At 43.3% G+C, this 16,899-nt stretch overlaps 1 protein-coding gene across 2 annotated transcripts in view; it reads right to left on the reverse strand.

The window, feature by feature from the left end:
• Nucleotides 1–16,899, reverse strand: part of pgm1 (phosphoglucomutase 1) — a 77,459-nt gene that overhangs the window by 44,316 nt on the left and 16,244 nt on the right. Inside the window, exon 1 of one of the 2 annotated variants that reach the window (XM_055642085.1) lies at nucleotides 11,496–11,768. The exons of the other annotated variant lie outside the window; for it this stretch is intronic. Within the exon in view, the coding sequence (XP_055498060.1) occupies nucleotides 11,496–11,753 (258 nt within the window). The 5' untranslated portion in view covers nucleotides 11,754–11,768. Of the gene's footprint in view, nucleotides 1–11,495; nucleotides 11,769–16,899 lie in introns of those variants that run through there. 2 annotated transcript variants of the gene reach the window in all.

Here is a 16,899-nt window from a genome sequence, read left to right on the forward strand (position 1 = left end):
ACATTACATTTTTTCAAACTCTCCTAAACTCTTTTAAACTCGCCAATTAGGTCACCCAAGTGGGACAGCCCCTTTAAAATTCAATAAATACCAACTTAATTCACCACTGCAAGGAATCAAATTAAAGATTGATTTAAATTCATTTCACTTAAGAGCTCAACATGAAGCAAAATAGTCATGTCCAAGTCAATATCAAGTCATTGCAGATGTACATAAATTAATAATCATTATTATAGATAACTCAACAACTTCTCAAAGATTGGAACAAATTGTAAAATTAAAAAGGTAGTACAGAATCAGTTTCCTAATTAAAAAGGCCAAAAAAAGATTTGATTCACCACCAGTGAGCACCATTGACATTAGTCAAAGTAAGTTGGAGGTAATGCATTTCATTATTTGTCACAAATATATTATTAGAGCTATTAATTTATTGTGAAAGAATTGTTGCAATCATTTCAAAAATAGAACATTAACCATGAACGATTTTGGAATCGCAAGGCAAATGCTCTCTTCATCACTGAAGTATTGATTCAGAGGATCATAAATGGTAGAAGAAGGGTTTTCAAATGAAATGTAGAATCAACTTTTTATTTCTAAGTCAACAGAAAGGGAGGTATGACAGTTATGGAATCGGGGGGCAAAACAATTAGGAACAAACTAGGGGGATTAGGCCAACTGCTTAAGGCTTAAATTTGGAGGTAGCAGGTAGCAGAAGTGGGCAGCCATTAATGCAGACGGGGATAACAGTAGGCTATGTAGAGGAACTCCCAACACCGAGATAGGGAAAGGTATTGCAGAAAACTCCAACAATTCTGATATGGCCCCATTTTTAAATCTTGATCTTCCTTTTCCAGTCCCTTCCTACTTTCCTTATTCACCCTCATTATTACACAATTCTGACTCCCTATTCCTCCAGCCACAATAGTTACTGCACTCCACCAATTTCATGCACTATGCATTCCCAATTTTAATTGCTTCATCATGGATGTCCATGTCTTAACATAACTTTATTCTGTTCTGAATTGTCTCCAAATTCTCCGTTGCTCATCCTTGAAGATGCTCATTAAAATATGTCTTTGATCTGACTAAGACTGTGATGAACTTTTCTTCAGTTTCTTACCTTGCCGGAGATGCGATTGTTTTCCGGTTGCATCTCCGGTCACTCGGCGGCCTACCATCGATGGAGCTGGAGGCCTCCTCGGACTGACTTGAGACCCACTATGGGGCGTGGACTTAACATCGGAGCTGATCCCTTGCCTAGGATCGCTCCAACTGCGGCCTGCGGACTTACCGTCAAGACCTCGCAGTCTCGGGAGAGGCCAAGTCGGGAAGCTCCAACGACGCAGAGGCTTGACCAGCCCCGACTCTGGGTCCAATCGCCGACTCGAGGGAGCTGATATCCCCTGCCCCCCCCCCCGATGCAGGAGCTGATCGCCCCAATGCGGAGGGCCCAAATGCCGCCGGCTACGGGAGTCAAGATCATCCCGTCATCGGAGGGCTTGATTACAGGGAGGAATGTGGAGGAGTCACTGTGGTGGATGTTTATGGGTTAATATGTATTTTGTGTGTTCTGTTGCTTTTTATTTGTATGACTGACTTGGCAAATGAAATTCCTCGTATGTTGCGAAACATACTTGGCTAATAAAGTATTATTGTGATTGTGATAAATAAGTCTTTGCGGCTAATGTTAATTTTTTTTTAAATTGTTAATATATCATAATGAGCAACAAGTTACAGGCACTATTTATCCTAATGGTTTAACATTGACTTTGTGATTTAGCTAACCAATCCTTAGAACACAGCTAGATTTGAAATATGATTACGTTGAATGAATATGCTTACAAGAAGTAAAGATTGAAAAATATTTCACATGCTTACCTGCAACGAATGGTCAGAAATTTGTTTGTTTACTGTTGAGATTAATAATTAAATAGTCAAGTCAAAACATAGGTGATACTTTAATGTAAAGCGTGGAAGAGTGAGGGGAGGAGTTGCATCTTAAATAGCAGAGACGTAGGAAAATGAGCAAGCAGACTTCAATTGGCATTAAGAGATGGCAATGAGCTGAACTGTGATACTATCTTCAAATATGCAGGTGAGAGAACTGAATGGAACCCAAAATATGATAAAAAATTGTGATGGAAAATTAAAGGATGGTCAGAAGTGATGCACCAAAATAATGAAAAAGGCAACAATGGCATTTTAAATAATTGAAAGAATTGTGCTTCACATGTAAAATTGCTCATTTATATGTAGCAGCCCTATGATGATATTACTTTTACTGAATTAGAAATTGTGCAGTTTTACAACCTTGGATGCATTATGCACAAATCATATTCAGAGATTTATGGTGATGGAATCAGCCAAATTATATTTTATTGAATCAATCATCATCACAATGAGAAAGTCATTAGATCACATCTGCCAGGAAATGTTTCAGCACTATGATATTGAAAATCAATTTAACATGGAATAAATTACACTTGCGACGATTTCCAGCTCAAATCGCACCAATCCAAAAAAATTCTCAACTGGGCACTTCTAGTCACAAATTATTCTTGCAACCCTGATGTTTGTGATACTGTCAATTGTCACAGTGTTCCTTTTGAAGCAGGATGATTTGGATTATGTTGCCTTGAGGATGTCAACAGGAATTTCTAATCTGTCACCATTTTAATCCCTCAACACCAGAGCAGGATACCTGCAGGTAAATCAGAAAAGTATCTGATTCCTTAGGCCACAGCCCTTTCCAAAACATCCACACTCTCCTCCGCCCCTGACATAGTCTCCTTCTATATCTTCATGTCAGCCTCTCGAATCACCTCACCAATTCCACACCCAACTCTCAGATTTCCTCACCACCTCACATTCATATTGCCCTTCTTGATCTGGTAATCCCCACCCCTCACCCAAAATTTCCATTCCAGTCCCCAATTCAACCTGAACCTGGTACCCAACGATTTCTTATGACAACCTCTCCCCAGACAATGTTAACCTCCATATATATCACTCATCCTTATGCATGTGGTGTTCCAAACTTCAACCCCAAAATTCCAAGCCCAGCCTCAGGAGAATACGGAGCAGTGCACTCAAGCACAGAAAAGCCCAATGTCTGGTAACTTGCAAGCAAGGCCATAAATGCAAGTAAATGTTGAAGTCATGAGGCAATGAGCAAAATGGTTATTCTAGGGATTTAATATTTCTCCAGTAAACCTCTGGGCAATTTTCCTTCAACACCAAAGGAAACACCAACACCAAATAGAATAATTCATATTAATAATAATAAACCTCAACATTTGATAGGAATGTTTCAAATAATATTTTAACTAGCTCCTCGAATATGCTCCATAATTAAGGTCAGGCCAATCCGATCTTACCCTCAATTCTCTCCCTAGATCCATCTATCCTATTGTAGTTCACATGCCTGTCAATCTTTTATTCAAATGACCCGGCCTCACATTTGTCTGAAGTAAAATATTTCATGATTCAAACCCTCCGAGAAGAAAACCCACCATCTCCATCTGACATTGTGAAACCTTCTTCTGATACACCCCCACCCACTCTAGTTCTGTATACCCTCACTAGAAGAAACATCCTCTCAACATCTACTTGTTAATACTCTCAGTTTCAAAAGGGTGAAAGGTAGTTAGCGGGATGGGATAGATGCTGACTTTTCAAGTCAAGTTGTCACATTTATTTATATAGCACAATTAAAAAAACAACTCTCGTTGGCCAAAGTGCTTTACATTTGTTGTAAGAATAGTATAAACAAACAAACTACATACATATAGCCCTCGCTCAGTGGACGACAGGAAAGGCTTGGGAGTATAGATAAGATTTTAGTCTTGACTTAAAGGAGTCGATGGAGGGGGCAGTTCTGATGGAAAGGGGGATGCTGTTCCACAGTCTAGGAGCTGCAACTGCAAAGGCGCGGTCTCCCCTAAGCTTTTGGACTTGTCTGTGTGGAGTTAACATGCTCTATGCAACCATAGGTTTCCGCAGATGCTCTAGTTTCTTCCCACAACAGTGCCAGTAACTTCAATGAATACCTTAAATTGAGAATTAGGGAATTAATGGGCACACAAGAGAACAGGTCAAGGAAAATGAATAAGGAAATGGAAGTGAGGGGAATGCTCAGAATCAGCATATACTCAATGGGGCAAATTACGTCCTATCCCTTTTGAGAATATGAACCAGAGATGATTTTTCAGAATGGCCTAATTGGATTGGATTCAATTTATTGTCATTGCCCTTTTCAGTGCAACGAAATGGTTTAGCCTGCAGTCATAACATAGAATAAATAACAAACACTCAACACAGTTTAAAGTCCCAAAGTCATTGTCTCTTCCCTCCTTGCTCTCCCTCTGCGCTGAGGCAATCCAGGCCTCCGATGTTGTGACCCCGTCGGGTGATGGTAAGTAAGTTCCGCGGCTGAATCTGTGCTCCTCAAACGGGCCGGTTCAAACTCCGCGGTCCGGGGCGGTCGAAGCGCCGCAGCTGCCGCCCTCCAGTCCAGCGGACGCAGCTGTAGTTGCGGGAGCTCCGGAAAAACAGGTCACCACCTGTGACCTGCGAGCTCCCGATGATGTCGTCCACTGGCCCGCGGCCGAGCCTCCGAGGCTCCAAAGTTGGGTCGCCCCGCTACCACAGCCCTGAAGTCGGCCAGCCTCGCATTGGTAAGTCCTGGCTCTGCCTCCGCAGCCTCGAGGTCGGTCGCAGTTGGTGGCCGCCAGCTCCGCGACAGGCCTCAGCACAGACGGACACGGAGACGGGGGGATACGGCAGGAAAGGTCGCATCCCCCCCCCCCCCCCCCCCCCCCCCCCCCGAGGAAGAGACAAAAAACATACCACACCCACCCCCCACACATACACAACTAAATAAACTGTGTACCCTTAATTTGGTTTGCAAATGAAAATATGGTTAAAGATAAAAAGCAAAAAAAAAATGGTTGTTTGGGTTTAGGTTGAAGTCAAAAGGCAGGCGAGCCGCCCCCCTGCAAGGCTTCCGGAATCTCTGAATCGGACATTTTGAACAATTAATATATCCCCTCCCCTAAATCCCCTCCACACACCCCTACCCCCTGCAAAGCACTCCCCCTCTCTCCCCCCTGCAAGTATTATACAGTAACTGTTGATGAATACGAAGGAGAATCATTAGCTAGGAGGCAGTTTGGCAGAATGACAGTAATCATTAATTTTAAATAAAGAGGGATTCATGCAAAATAATTGAATTGAATTCTTTATTTGTCATTCAAAAGAAAGTTTGAACAAAATTTTGTTTCCACAATCATAACAATAATAAAAAGCAACAAAACACACAATTACATAAGTCAGTAGAGTGAGGTCTGAAGAAGGGTTTCGGCCCGAAACGTTGCCTATTTCCTTCGCTCCATAGATGCTGCTGCACCCGCTGAGTTTCTCCAGCTTTTCTGTGTAACACACAATTACATAAATTGAACATAAACATCCATCACAGTGACTCTCTTCTCCCGCAGTCAAACTGCTGCTTCGAGGCAATCGAGGCTCCCAATATTGAACCCCCGCCGGACGATGGACGATTCTGCGGCCGATTTTAAGCTGCGCCGCGCGACGAAAGGCCCTGCGAACGGGCTGACTCAAGCCTTGCGATTCGGGGCGGACGAAGCTGCTGTTTCTGAAGTTCCCGAAAAATCGGTCGCCAACCAGCGGCCTGCGAGCACCCAATGTTACAGACCATAGGGCCCGCGGCCGAAGCCTTGAAGAGTCAAATCGCAGCCACAATCGCAGCGCCACCACAGCCTGTGAAAGTCAGCCAGCTCTGCGATGGTAAGTCCACACGCTCTGCGACCAGAGCCCTCAAGGTCGACTCCAGTTGGAGGCCGCCAGCTCCTCGATGTTAGGCCGCAGCGCGAACGGAGATACGACACTGAAAATAATTCGCATCTGCGTTGACGAAGGAGATTTTAAAAAGTATCCCTCACCCCTCACCCACCCACCACCCACCCCCATAATGCACAACTAAAAATAGACTACAACATACATCTAACATTAATGATAAGACAAAGAAGGAAGAAAGGCAGACGGACTAAAGGCGAGCCACAGCGCCGCCACCAAAACAGCCTTCAGCTTTATCAAACGATAGTAATGAGAAAGAATATGTTGTTAGATGACAACTGGAAAAAAGTCTCCAGAGACATTCACCCAGCATGGAAATATGCCCTGCAGCCTAACTCATCCACACTGAGCAAGATGCCCATCTACACTAGCTCGATTTGCCCTCATCTGACATATCCCTCTAAATTGTGGTGTGGTGGCGCCTAACTGCAGCGGCTCGACTACAGTCGTCCGTCTTTTATTTATTTTTGTCTTGTTAAATGTATGTTTTGAGCTTAGTTTTGATTATTTTTTAACTGTGTAGATGTGGGGGGTGGAGGGGGGATATGGGGGAGACCGTTAGTCTCTTCCCTGTACAGGGACGCGACTTTTTCCCTGTCGGGTCTCCGGTGTCATTGGGCCTAACATCGTGGATCCGGCGGCGGCCTCTGTCCGGGACCAACCCGAGGGCTCCAGTCGCGGAGCCTGCAGAACTGACATCGCGGAGCTGGCTGTCTTCGGAGCGGGGAGAGCTGTGGTGGCGCTCGGCTGCGTCCAAACTTTGGAGCTGATGGGAGACGGCTTTTCGGAGCTCCCGCAATGGCAGCTTCTCCCACTGGAATCACGGGGTTGAAAGTACATAGAGCGAGCCCTAACATCGCCCGGTGCCGGTTGGTGGCCACGGGACTTACCATCTCCCGCCGGGGGCTCTAACATCGGAGCCCCAGTTCGCCTAGACGCTGCAGTTGGACCGCGGGTGAAGAATAAAGGGAAGAGATAAGATGTTGCCTTCCATCACAGTGAGGAGGGGTTGGAGACACACTGTGATGGATGTTTATGTAAACTGTGTTAAGTGTGGTCTTGGGTTTTTTTGTAATGTAAAAAACTGTAGTAAATGTAATTTTGTTCAAACCTAGGTTTGAATGACAATAAATAGCATTCTATTCCATTCCAAATTAATCCTCTCCATGTAACTGTCCAAATGTCTTTTAACTATTGGAGCTACCCCAACCACTTTCTCTGGTAGCGGGTTCCATATGCATGACGCCCTCTGTGCAAAAATGTTGCACTTCATGTCCCTTTTCCCTTTTGTGTGTATATTTGTCGTCAACTTATTCATTCTCCTAACCTGGAAAAAAGACTCTGTTCATTCACCCTTTCAAAACCTAGATGATTCTATACACTTCTATCAGATTAACCCTCCGTCTTCTAGGCTCCAAGGAATAAAACCCCAGCCTGCTTAACCTCTCCCTACAAGTCAGCCCCTCATGTCCTGGCAACACCATAAATTTTCTCTGCACTCTTTCCAGCTTAATGGCATCATTCTAACAGCAGAGTGACCAATACTGAACACAACACCTCATCAAAGTCTTGTGCGATGGAAATATAACGTCCCGACTTCTATGCTCAATGGCCTTACTAATGAAGGCCAGAAAACCAAAAGCCTTCTTCACCACTCTGTCCATCTGTGACACCACTTTCAGGGAACTATATAACCTTACTTCTAGGTACCCCCATTCTACCACACTCACCCAGCTTTCTACTTGAAAGATTTTGTTTGAAGTGTAAACCAAATAATATCCATCCTCTTGTAACTTATTACTCTATTGACCCTGTTTGGCACACATATTTTAATGCCGCCATGTTGCAACTTCTTCTCATTTTACATCCAAATTGCTACTGGACCAAGTGCAGACCGTTGGGTCTGCTCTCCAAACGCAAGATTCCGCCACTCACCCGTTCCCCCAACGCAATATTGCACAACTCACGCATAGCCCCCAACTGCGCAGGCACGGCACATTTTTTCTCATCCCCCAGAGAGGGAGAGGGGGAGAAGAGGGGGGTAGAGGAGGGGGAGGGAGAGAGGGGAGAGGAGGGGTAGAGAGGGGGCAGGGGGAAGAGTAGAGAAGGGAGGGTAGGAGGGAGAGGGAGGGGGGAGGGAGGGAGAGAGAGAGTAAAGTGGGGGGGTAGGGGGGAGGGGGATAGAGAGGGAGGGGGGGGAGAGAGGGTGGTGAGGGGGCGAGAGAGGGTGTTGACGTGACAACTACCCTCCCTACCCCCTCCTCTCCCTCAATCCCCCCACTCTCCCCAGGATCTTTCCCCTCTCCACTCCACTCCCCACCCCATCTCCCTCCTCGCCTCCCCAAGATCTTTCCCCTCTCCATCCTACTCTCTACCCTATCTCCCTCCTCAACACAGCCCCCCCCCTCCCACCATCTCCCTGTACCACCCCACTCCCCACCCCAACTCCCCCCTCCTCATTTCCCTCATCCTCCTCCCCTTAGTCCCACTTCCTGCCCTAGCACCTACCCATGTCGTAGAGCATCACCAGGGCCAGGGCCTGGATTGGTTACTCAGTCCTGCCCTGACTGCAGACACCAGCCGTCAGCTCGGCCGCTGCCTGGGCTCCAGTCCAAGCCCCGACTTCATCTACGGGCTCGTTCCTGACCCCGGACCCAGGCTCGTCCTTGGTTCCAGCGGCGACTTCTTTCTTGGCCCCGGTTACAGACCCATCCCAAGCCCCGGGCTCGGCCCTCCCTCCAGCTCCAGCATGAGGCTCGACTCCAGCCCAGGCCTAGTCACCAGGCTCAGCACGCGGCACCACCCTCCCCACCAGGTACCGGGTGGCCGTTGGGCGTTGGGCGCAGGAAGCCACTGCCACTCCTCGCTCATCGTGAGCTCTGGAGTGCTCCTCCCTCCTGTCCTGTCTTGCGAGTACATGGTGACGTCACTCTGATTTTTTTTAACTCATCCACACTGAGCAAGATGCTGTTTTTTAAATTTCAAGGATTAATAACTTAGGAAATATAGGTAGGAATGCGACAGGAAGATGTGTATCGCCAGGACGGGGAAAATATGAGTAGGATGTGTGAAAATGGGAAGACTGTGGCCTAGCGTTTGGAAGAAGATAGAAAAAGCAGAATGACACATCATGGGCACAAACAAGATGAAGACTTTTAGTTATATAGAGATATTTGAAAGCAAACAGGAATCCAGATCATTATATTTTTCCAATCTCTTCCTCCAGAATCATTAAGGACATTGAAAAATATGCAGTACATTATTATAGAATAAATAGTATTCTTCACTCAAAACATCATGATACCACTTGTACCTTTTGCGTTCTAGTGTTATATTCTATCCGTTTGAATTATGTGGAAAAAATAACAAGCATATCAATATTTTGGCAAAACATTTAAAAAACATCTCATTACAAACTCAGCAGTTTAGGTTTTAGATCAATCCATCCATATGTTAATGTATTACCACCTGGTTAAAGATTTCTTGATTCACCTAACATATTGAGAGAGATTAAGATAAAATCTAATTAAAATTAAAATGTTATTCAAATAAATATTTTTTAGTTTGCAGTAACAAAAATAAACATATTGCTGTTATAAATACATTTATATTTGAAAATCCTGCAGAAAAAAAAGTTGTTTTGTTATTGAGAGTCAAACTCTCTAGCCCCAAACCGCTTTCCCCAATCTAACACAGTTGTCATTCTAACACAATGTTCAATAACAGGAGGCCACTTAGGAACTTAACAATCTTTTCATGTAGTCTTCCTATGAGCTACTGTCCAGCTTCACAGGGTAAAATATATTCTATATCCTTTAGTGATAGATTTAGTTAGGATACTAGCTGTAGGCATGGGGTCAAATCAAGGATCAAAATACACTCTTCCTGGTTTATTGGGAAATGTTATGAACATTTTCAATAAACACTACAAATATTTGAAGCAACGCGGAGAAATAAGGAAAGTGGAATCACTCGATTTTGAGTTCTTACTGTTCTTAGCAACAGTCTCAAACAATGAGTTGAGTTAGTCTCTAATCACATCCTAGCATAGAGCAAAGCGCCTTGAGTATCTAGAAAGGCGCTATATAAATCCTATCCATTATTATTATTATTAAAGGAATGGAAATAACGGATAATGTTGAAGAGGCAAGGACAAATGTGAAATATATAACAACATTTGTGTGTGCATTCAAATAGGAATAAAAAGGTATCAGCCAAGTAAAATAGAACCATTTCATCTCTGCATGCATGAACCACATGCACAATTTACTAACCAGATATGGCTCTTAAAATAGGAAAATATTCCACATTCTACACTAGAGTGTGTATTCTTCTATTGAACATCTAAAGTTCAAAACAAATGAAACATTATTAAAATGAATATGTATCCTTGGAATGATCACAATGTCATTCTGTGTTAGGTCAAAAGAAAAGCAAAGAAATCAGATGGAACATTTTAAAGTTTTGAATAACTGCCTAAGTACCATCTCATTGAAAACAAAGCAAAAGGTTCATAATAACTCTTCCTTTAGAAAAAAGAAAGACACTTTAGATAGGCAAAAATGAGCATCACGTAACACAACCAAGACAGACTGATCTGTACATGCTATCAAAAGCCAAAGGAGAATGGAGATGAAAGTGAATTGAATATGTAGTGTTTCTTTCACTTCCATCTTTGGGATGAATCAAATCTAGACTCACTATGAAGATGTTAGCTGTAATGTTCCAGAGACTTAACTCCCCACCCCCTTCCCCACCAAAGCATATTCCCAATTAACTTTAAAAATCCTTCAGTTCTTCATCACTTCCTCATAAAAAAGTGTTTAGCAGGCTCTTCTGACAAAGCAGATCAGAACAGCAATGTGTTATTTCCTGCAAATTATACTAGAAAATTACTTGCCTTTTACAACCGAAAGATGCTTTTTTGCAGCGTTGTAATGTGGGAAATGTCGCATCCGATTTAAACCGGCAACTACAACGTTAAAAAGAGCAGATAATCGGCTAAATTGAATTCCTGCTTATTTTCGCAGAGAACCGTGCAACTTTCTAACTTTCTTTGAAAAGCATACGAAGTCTCTACAACTTTAATCATTGGTGTTCTTTGGATTGTTCAGCACGCTTTTAGGATTGCAGAGAAGAGTCAGTCAGGATGTGGGCCTTAAGTCTCAGGTGTTACATTTGAACCCACAACCGTCAGTGAGCGCTGCCTCTTAGCCAAGACAAACACCAATCAGTCGCTGCGCAAACGTATATTCAGATGTTACCCTTCTAAAAATGTCTCCACATACGCGTGGATTTTTTTTGTTCTTTATCAAATAAAATGGTAGGAACTTCTCGACTCAATGCACATATCAAAACACATGCTTCAGAATCTAGTCAAATATTATTTGCGCTTCTTTACAATTCAACCGAGTCCTCCCACTACCGGGTGTGATACTTAATAGCGTTTACGGCTTTTTAACGTTTTCACATCGCACCTGCTCATTTTAGTCCCATTCCCCAACAGTTCGATGGCATAGCAAAAACACACGCAAAAAAAAATATTCCTCAGTGAAAATACCTACTAAAATCAGTGAAACTCAATCGCAATTCTGGCCGATAATGTGCGGGGAGCAACATACCCCATTGGCAGCAGCCATTTGAACTATGATTTCTATGGCAGCTTTATTGTAGTACCGACCATCGCCTCCGACCACCATAGTAGACCCCTGACGATCCCTCAAGTCAATTGAAGCATAGATGCACTGAATGAAGTTCTCAAGGTATTGCTGCATGAACTGAAAATTTTTAGTTTTCTTCCGGAGCCCGCTAGTTCCCGGTTTCTGAGCATCATAAGGAGCTGTCAGCACAGTCACTATAGGCAGTGGACTCCCATCCATAACGAGCCTCACGTCGATGGATCATAAACCACTGTCGGAATATAGGAATGAATGAAAAGTAGGAAAGAACAGAATTTCCTCCGAAAATTACACGGCGAAATCAGTCAGTGAAGGGCCGGGTTACGCTGCCGAGAGATTTAGATGTTCAGAAACAGCAAAACAGCGCCTAGAAATAGCTCCCTCAAACAGAGACAGCATTTTCTGTAATTGAAGAAGCGTTGCCACACTTGCTCCAAAAGATCACTGTCAAAAAGGCAGCATGAAAAAATGAAATAGCCCGTTGCAAATCAATGATAGAAAAATTGAATTGTTCAACTTATTATTTGGCAGCAAACTTTCTTCGGGTGACTGATTTTGATAGATAGGCTCCCTAGCCAAAATATCTCTCCGGCTTGCTGCTTTCCGCTGACAGCTAGATCCGATGGACGAAGAACTGTGAAACACGTCATGAACTTGGAGCGCTGATGTATTAACTTCTCATTACTGTACACACATCTTGTATTGTACTTAATGCACTGCGACTAAAAAAAATGGTGTATTAATTATACTGCTGCTGTGATAACAACAACAAAAAGATTCCTAATCAACTACTTCCCCCCTGCTTTATTTTTAAAGCTATTATTGAATTACGCGCTATGCGCCCAGTCGTTGTTTAAGGGCAGAAGGTCGCCTCATAACTTTTAGATGTGACCATCTACACAAGAAATAAAATAAAATCTGATTTCGATCGTTCTTGAACCGGTCCACGCCGCTTGACATAAGCTGGAACGCGGCAAACATACTATTAACACAGTATATTTGCCGCGTCCAGGGGTTGTTCTATGGTAAGGGAATACATTCCGATTACAATTATAATTTTCGCGATGGAAAAAAAAAATCCACGAAAATTATGCGAAGCGCACACGATAAATCGTCCCATTTTTCGTGACAGTAAACTAATTAAATTGAATATTGGTTTGTTCGCTATTCCACCCCCTTCCCACACCTTTATAAAGATGTCGAATAAATTTAGCAGGAGAAATATTAACGCAGGAATCATTGCTAAAGGTTTAAAAGACAGGTCCACGATCACCTGCGGCATGATATGCAGCGTAGGGTTGCAGCAACCTTAAGAACACACAGATGTGGAGACAAGTCATCATCGACCGAGAGGTGAATTTAGCACTTCCAGCACTCAGTCACAAGAATTGTATACACAAAATAGACATATTCTAACGTTAACATGGTGTAATGAGTTAATTCGTTTTAATTTCGCATTCTCATTCCAACTAGGCAACTATGGAACTGTTATTATGAAGGTTTTCATCCAATGCAGTCACTACCGTGCGTAAACATTTTACTTTTTATTTATGGGAAATATATGTTGAGAGACAAAATATTGTCGGACTTAATACCAATTCAAAGAATATATCAGACCTTTGTATAACTGGACACTGAGGTTAATTATCTGCATTCACAAATGTGGAGGACGGGTGTTTTTTGTGTAAGAGCAGCTAGTAAATGTATCATGTGTAGGAAAGAACTGCAGTTGCTGGTTTAAACCGAAGATAGACATAAAATACTGGAGTAACTCAACGGGACAGGCAGTATCTCTGGAGAGAAGGAATGGGTGACGCTTCGGGTAGAGACCCTTCGTCAGACATTGTAAAGTAGAGAGTATCAAATCAGTCTTTCTCTCCAGTGGACTGGGTGGTGGCTGGACAGAAGCCTCGCACGCAGTTAAAGGCGATGTCAAAGCATGTTTGAACGATCGAATACAAAAATTGAAAATAATATTACTTGGCAGCAATGATTGCTGCATAAACAGTGGCAGCCATTCTAGCTGGGAGTCTGTTGTGTTACTGTTGCTGCCTGACGTACATATCTGTTTTAACAGTCATGGTATTGTGCCTGGTGCACAGTACTTCATGTTTACACAATAATCTCCAATTGGGACAACAACCAAAGAAAATTTGAACAAGAATCTTCTATACTCCCTTTATTCGATTAGAAAGGGAAGAAAGGTCTAGAGAAAAGCACAGAAACAGGCTCTTCAACCCAACTCATCCATATTTCATCTAAGTTTGTCCCATTTTCCCACATTTGGCCCATAGCCCTCAAAATATTTCCAAATGTCATTATTTTACTTGCCTCAATTACTTCCTCTCACAGCATGTTCCATATACCCATTACACTCTGTGTAGAAAAGATGCCCCTCAGGTTCCTATTAATTATTTTCCCCTCTCAATTTAATGTATGCCCTCTAATTCATGATTCCCCTACTCCTGCATTCATTTTGTCTATTCCCCTCATTATTTTAGGCATCTCTATAAGATTACACGAGTATGTAGGGTGACGTGTGCTCCAAGGAATAAAGTCCTATCTGCACAAAGTCTCCACATAGCTCAGGTCCAGAGGTCTTTGTAAATCATCTGTGCACCCTTTGCATAATGGTATCTTTGCTATAGCATGGTGACCAAACCTCACAGACAAACCATGGAAACCTCACAGTGCAGCCTCACCAACATTTTGCATTTTGTTCAGCTGTCACACAATGTCCCAACTACCATATTCAATTGCCGGGATGAAACCCAATGTGCCAAAAGCTTTCTTCGACACCCTACATACCCATGACATAATTTTCACAGAACTATGTACTTGTACTCTCAGATCCCTCTCCTCTATAACATTCTCCAGGAACCTACTGTTCACTGTAAAGGTCCTGCCCTCATTTCACTTCCCAAAATGTAATACCTCATACTTATCGGTATTAAACTCTATTAGCCATTCTTTCGCTTACTTTCCCAGCTAATTAAGGTCTATGTAAATCTTGATAACTATGTTCATTAACTACTGTACCACCTATTTTAATGTCATTGGCAAACTTACTAATCATGCCTTTTACATTCTCATCGAAATCAATGACATGGATGACAAGCAGCAGTGGGCTCAGCAATGATCCTTGAGGCACACCACTAATCATAGTCTGAAAAACAACCTTTTATCACTCCACTTTGCTTCTTACCACAAAGCCAATTCTGCATCCCTCTCTACCTGCATGATGTGCAATTTAACCTTCCAGAGCAGCTTATCATGTGGAACATTAAAGGTTTTGCTTAGCAGCCCTTCTTAAATAGAGACACAACACTAGCCACCGTCTGGTCTGCTGGTACCTCACCCATGTCTAATAATGAATCATATATTTCAGCTAGGACTCTTACAATTTCTTCTCTAGTTTCCCACAGCATCCTTGGATATATCTGATGAGACCCTGGAGATTTACCTACCTTCATACATAGAAACATAAAAACATAGAAATTAGGTGCAGGAGTAGGCCATTCGGCCCTTCGAGCCTGCACCGCCATTCAATATGATCATGGCTGATCATCCAACTCAGTATCCCGTACCTGCCTTCTCTCCATACCCTCTGATCCCCTTAACCACAAGGGCCACATCTAACTCCCTCTTAAATATAGCCAATGAACTGGCCTCGACTACCCTCTATGGCAGAGAGTTCCAGAGATTCACCACTCTCTGTGTGAAAAAAGTTCTTCTCATCTCGGTTTTAAAGGATTTCCCCCTTATCCTTAAGCTGTGACCCCTTGTCCTGGACTTCCCCAACATCGGGAGCAATCTTCCTGCATCTAGCCTGTCCAACCCCTTAAGAATTTTGTAAGTTTCTATAAGATCCCCTCTCAATCTCCTAAATTCTAGAGAGTATAAACCAAGTCTATCCAGTCTTTCTTCATAACACAGTCCTGACATCCCAGGAATCAGTCTGGTGAACCTTCTCTGCACTCCCTCTATGGCAATAATGTCCTTCCTCAGATTTGGAGACCAAAACTGTACGTAATACTCCAGGTGTGGTCTCACCAAGACCCTGTACAACTGCAGTAGAACCTCCCTGCTCCTATACTCAAATCCTTTTGCTATGAAAGCTAACATACCATTCGCTATCTTCACTGCCTGCTGCACCTGCATGCCTACTTTCAATGACTGGTGTATCATGACACCCAGGTCTCGCTGCATCTCCCCTTTTCCTACTCGGCCACCATTTAGATAATAGTCTGCTTTTCTGTTTTTGCCACCAAAATGGATAACCTCACATTTATCCACATTATACTGCATCTGCCAAACATTTGCCCACTCACCCAGCCTATCCAAGTCACCTTGCAGTCTCCTAGCATCCTCCTCACAGCTAACACTGCCCCCCAGCTTAGTGTCATCCGCAAACTTGGAGATATTGCCTTCAATTCCCTGATCCAGATCATTAATATATATTGTAAATAGCTGGGGTCCCAGCACTGAGCCTTTGGACATCTTTGGACATCCAGCACCTCCTCAACTGTATTATGGACCGTCCTCAAGAAATCTCAATCAATTGTCCCAAGATCTCTAGTCGTCATGTCTTTTTACACAGTAAAAACAGAGGAGAAATATTCATTGGAAATTTTGCCCACATGCTGCAGCTCCACACAAACTTGACCATTTTGGTTTCTGAGGGCCTCTATGATGAATGTTGAAAATCTCTACTTTAATGAATGTTGAAAATCTCCTTGATCCTTATCTACCAGAACTATGCCATGCCATCCTTTTGCCCCCTGATTTCATTCTTAAGTAACTCAAATTTCACTGTACCTTAACTGGTACATGTGACAATAAACTGACCTTGAAATATGCTCCTCAATCTCTTATACGCCTCTAGGGTTGCACTTGATTCCAGCTGCGTATACATCACCCATGCCTTTTTCCTGCAAGAACCTCAATTTCTCTCGTCATCCAAGGTCCCTTACTCCTACCTGCCTTACTCTTCAATTTAACTGGAATATGCATAGAAATAATAGAATTGTGGTTGCCTTTCCCAAAAGGTTTGCTCACTGAATGATCAGTCACCTGCCTTGCCTAATTCTCTAAAAGTAAGTCAAGCCAAATGTATGTCGTCAAACGGAAACCAGTGAAACTGATCCCGGCGGAGGAGAGCATCCAGCACCCGCTGTGAGTCCCAAACACACCGCCATCGCAACGATCCGCAGCTCCAGCCCCTTCCCCTCTGGTCCCCCTCCTTGGCTCCTGTCCCCTCCCCCGTGATACCCTCTCCCTCATGGATTTCCCCCCGTCTTTTCTCCGAGCCCTCTCCCCCGCCACAACCGCCGATTTAAGTTTAGAG

The sequence above is a fragment of the Leucoraja erinacea genome, chromosome 10 (genome assembly GCF_028641065.1).
Source record: "Leucoraja erinacea ecotype New England chromosome 10, Leri_hhj_1, whole genome shotgun sequence".
NCBI classification, from domain to species: Eukaryota; Metazoa; Chordata; class Chondrichthyes; order Rajiformes; family Rajidae; genus Leucoraja; species Leucoraja erinaceus.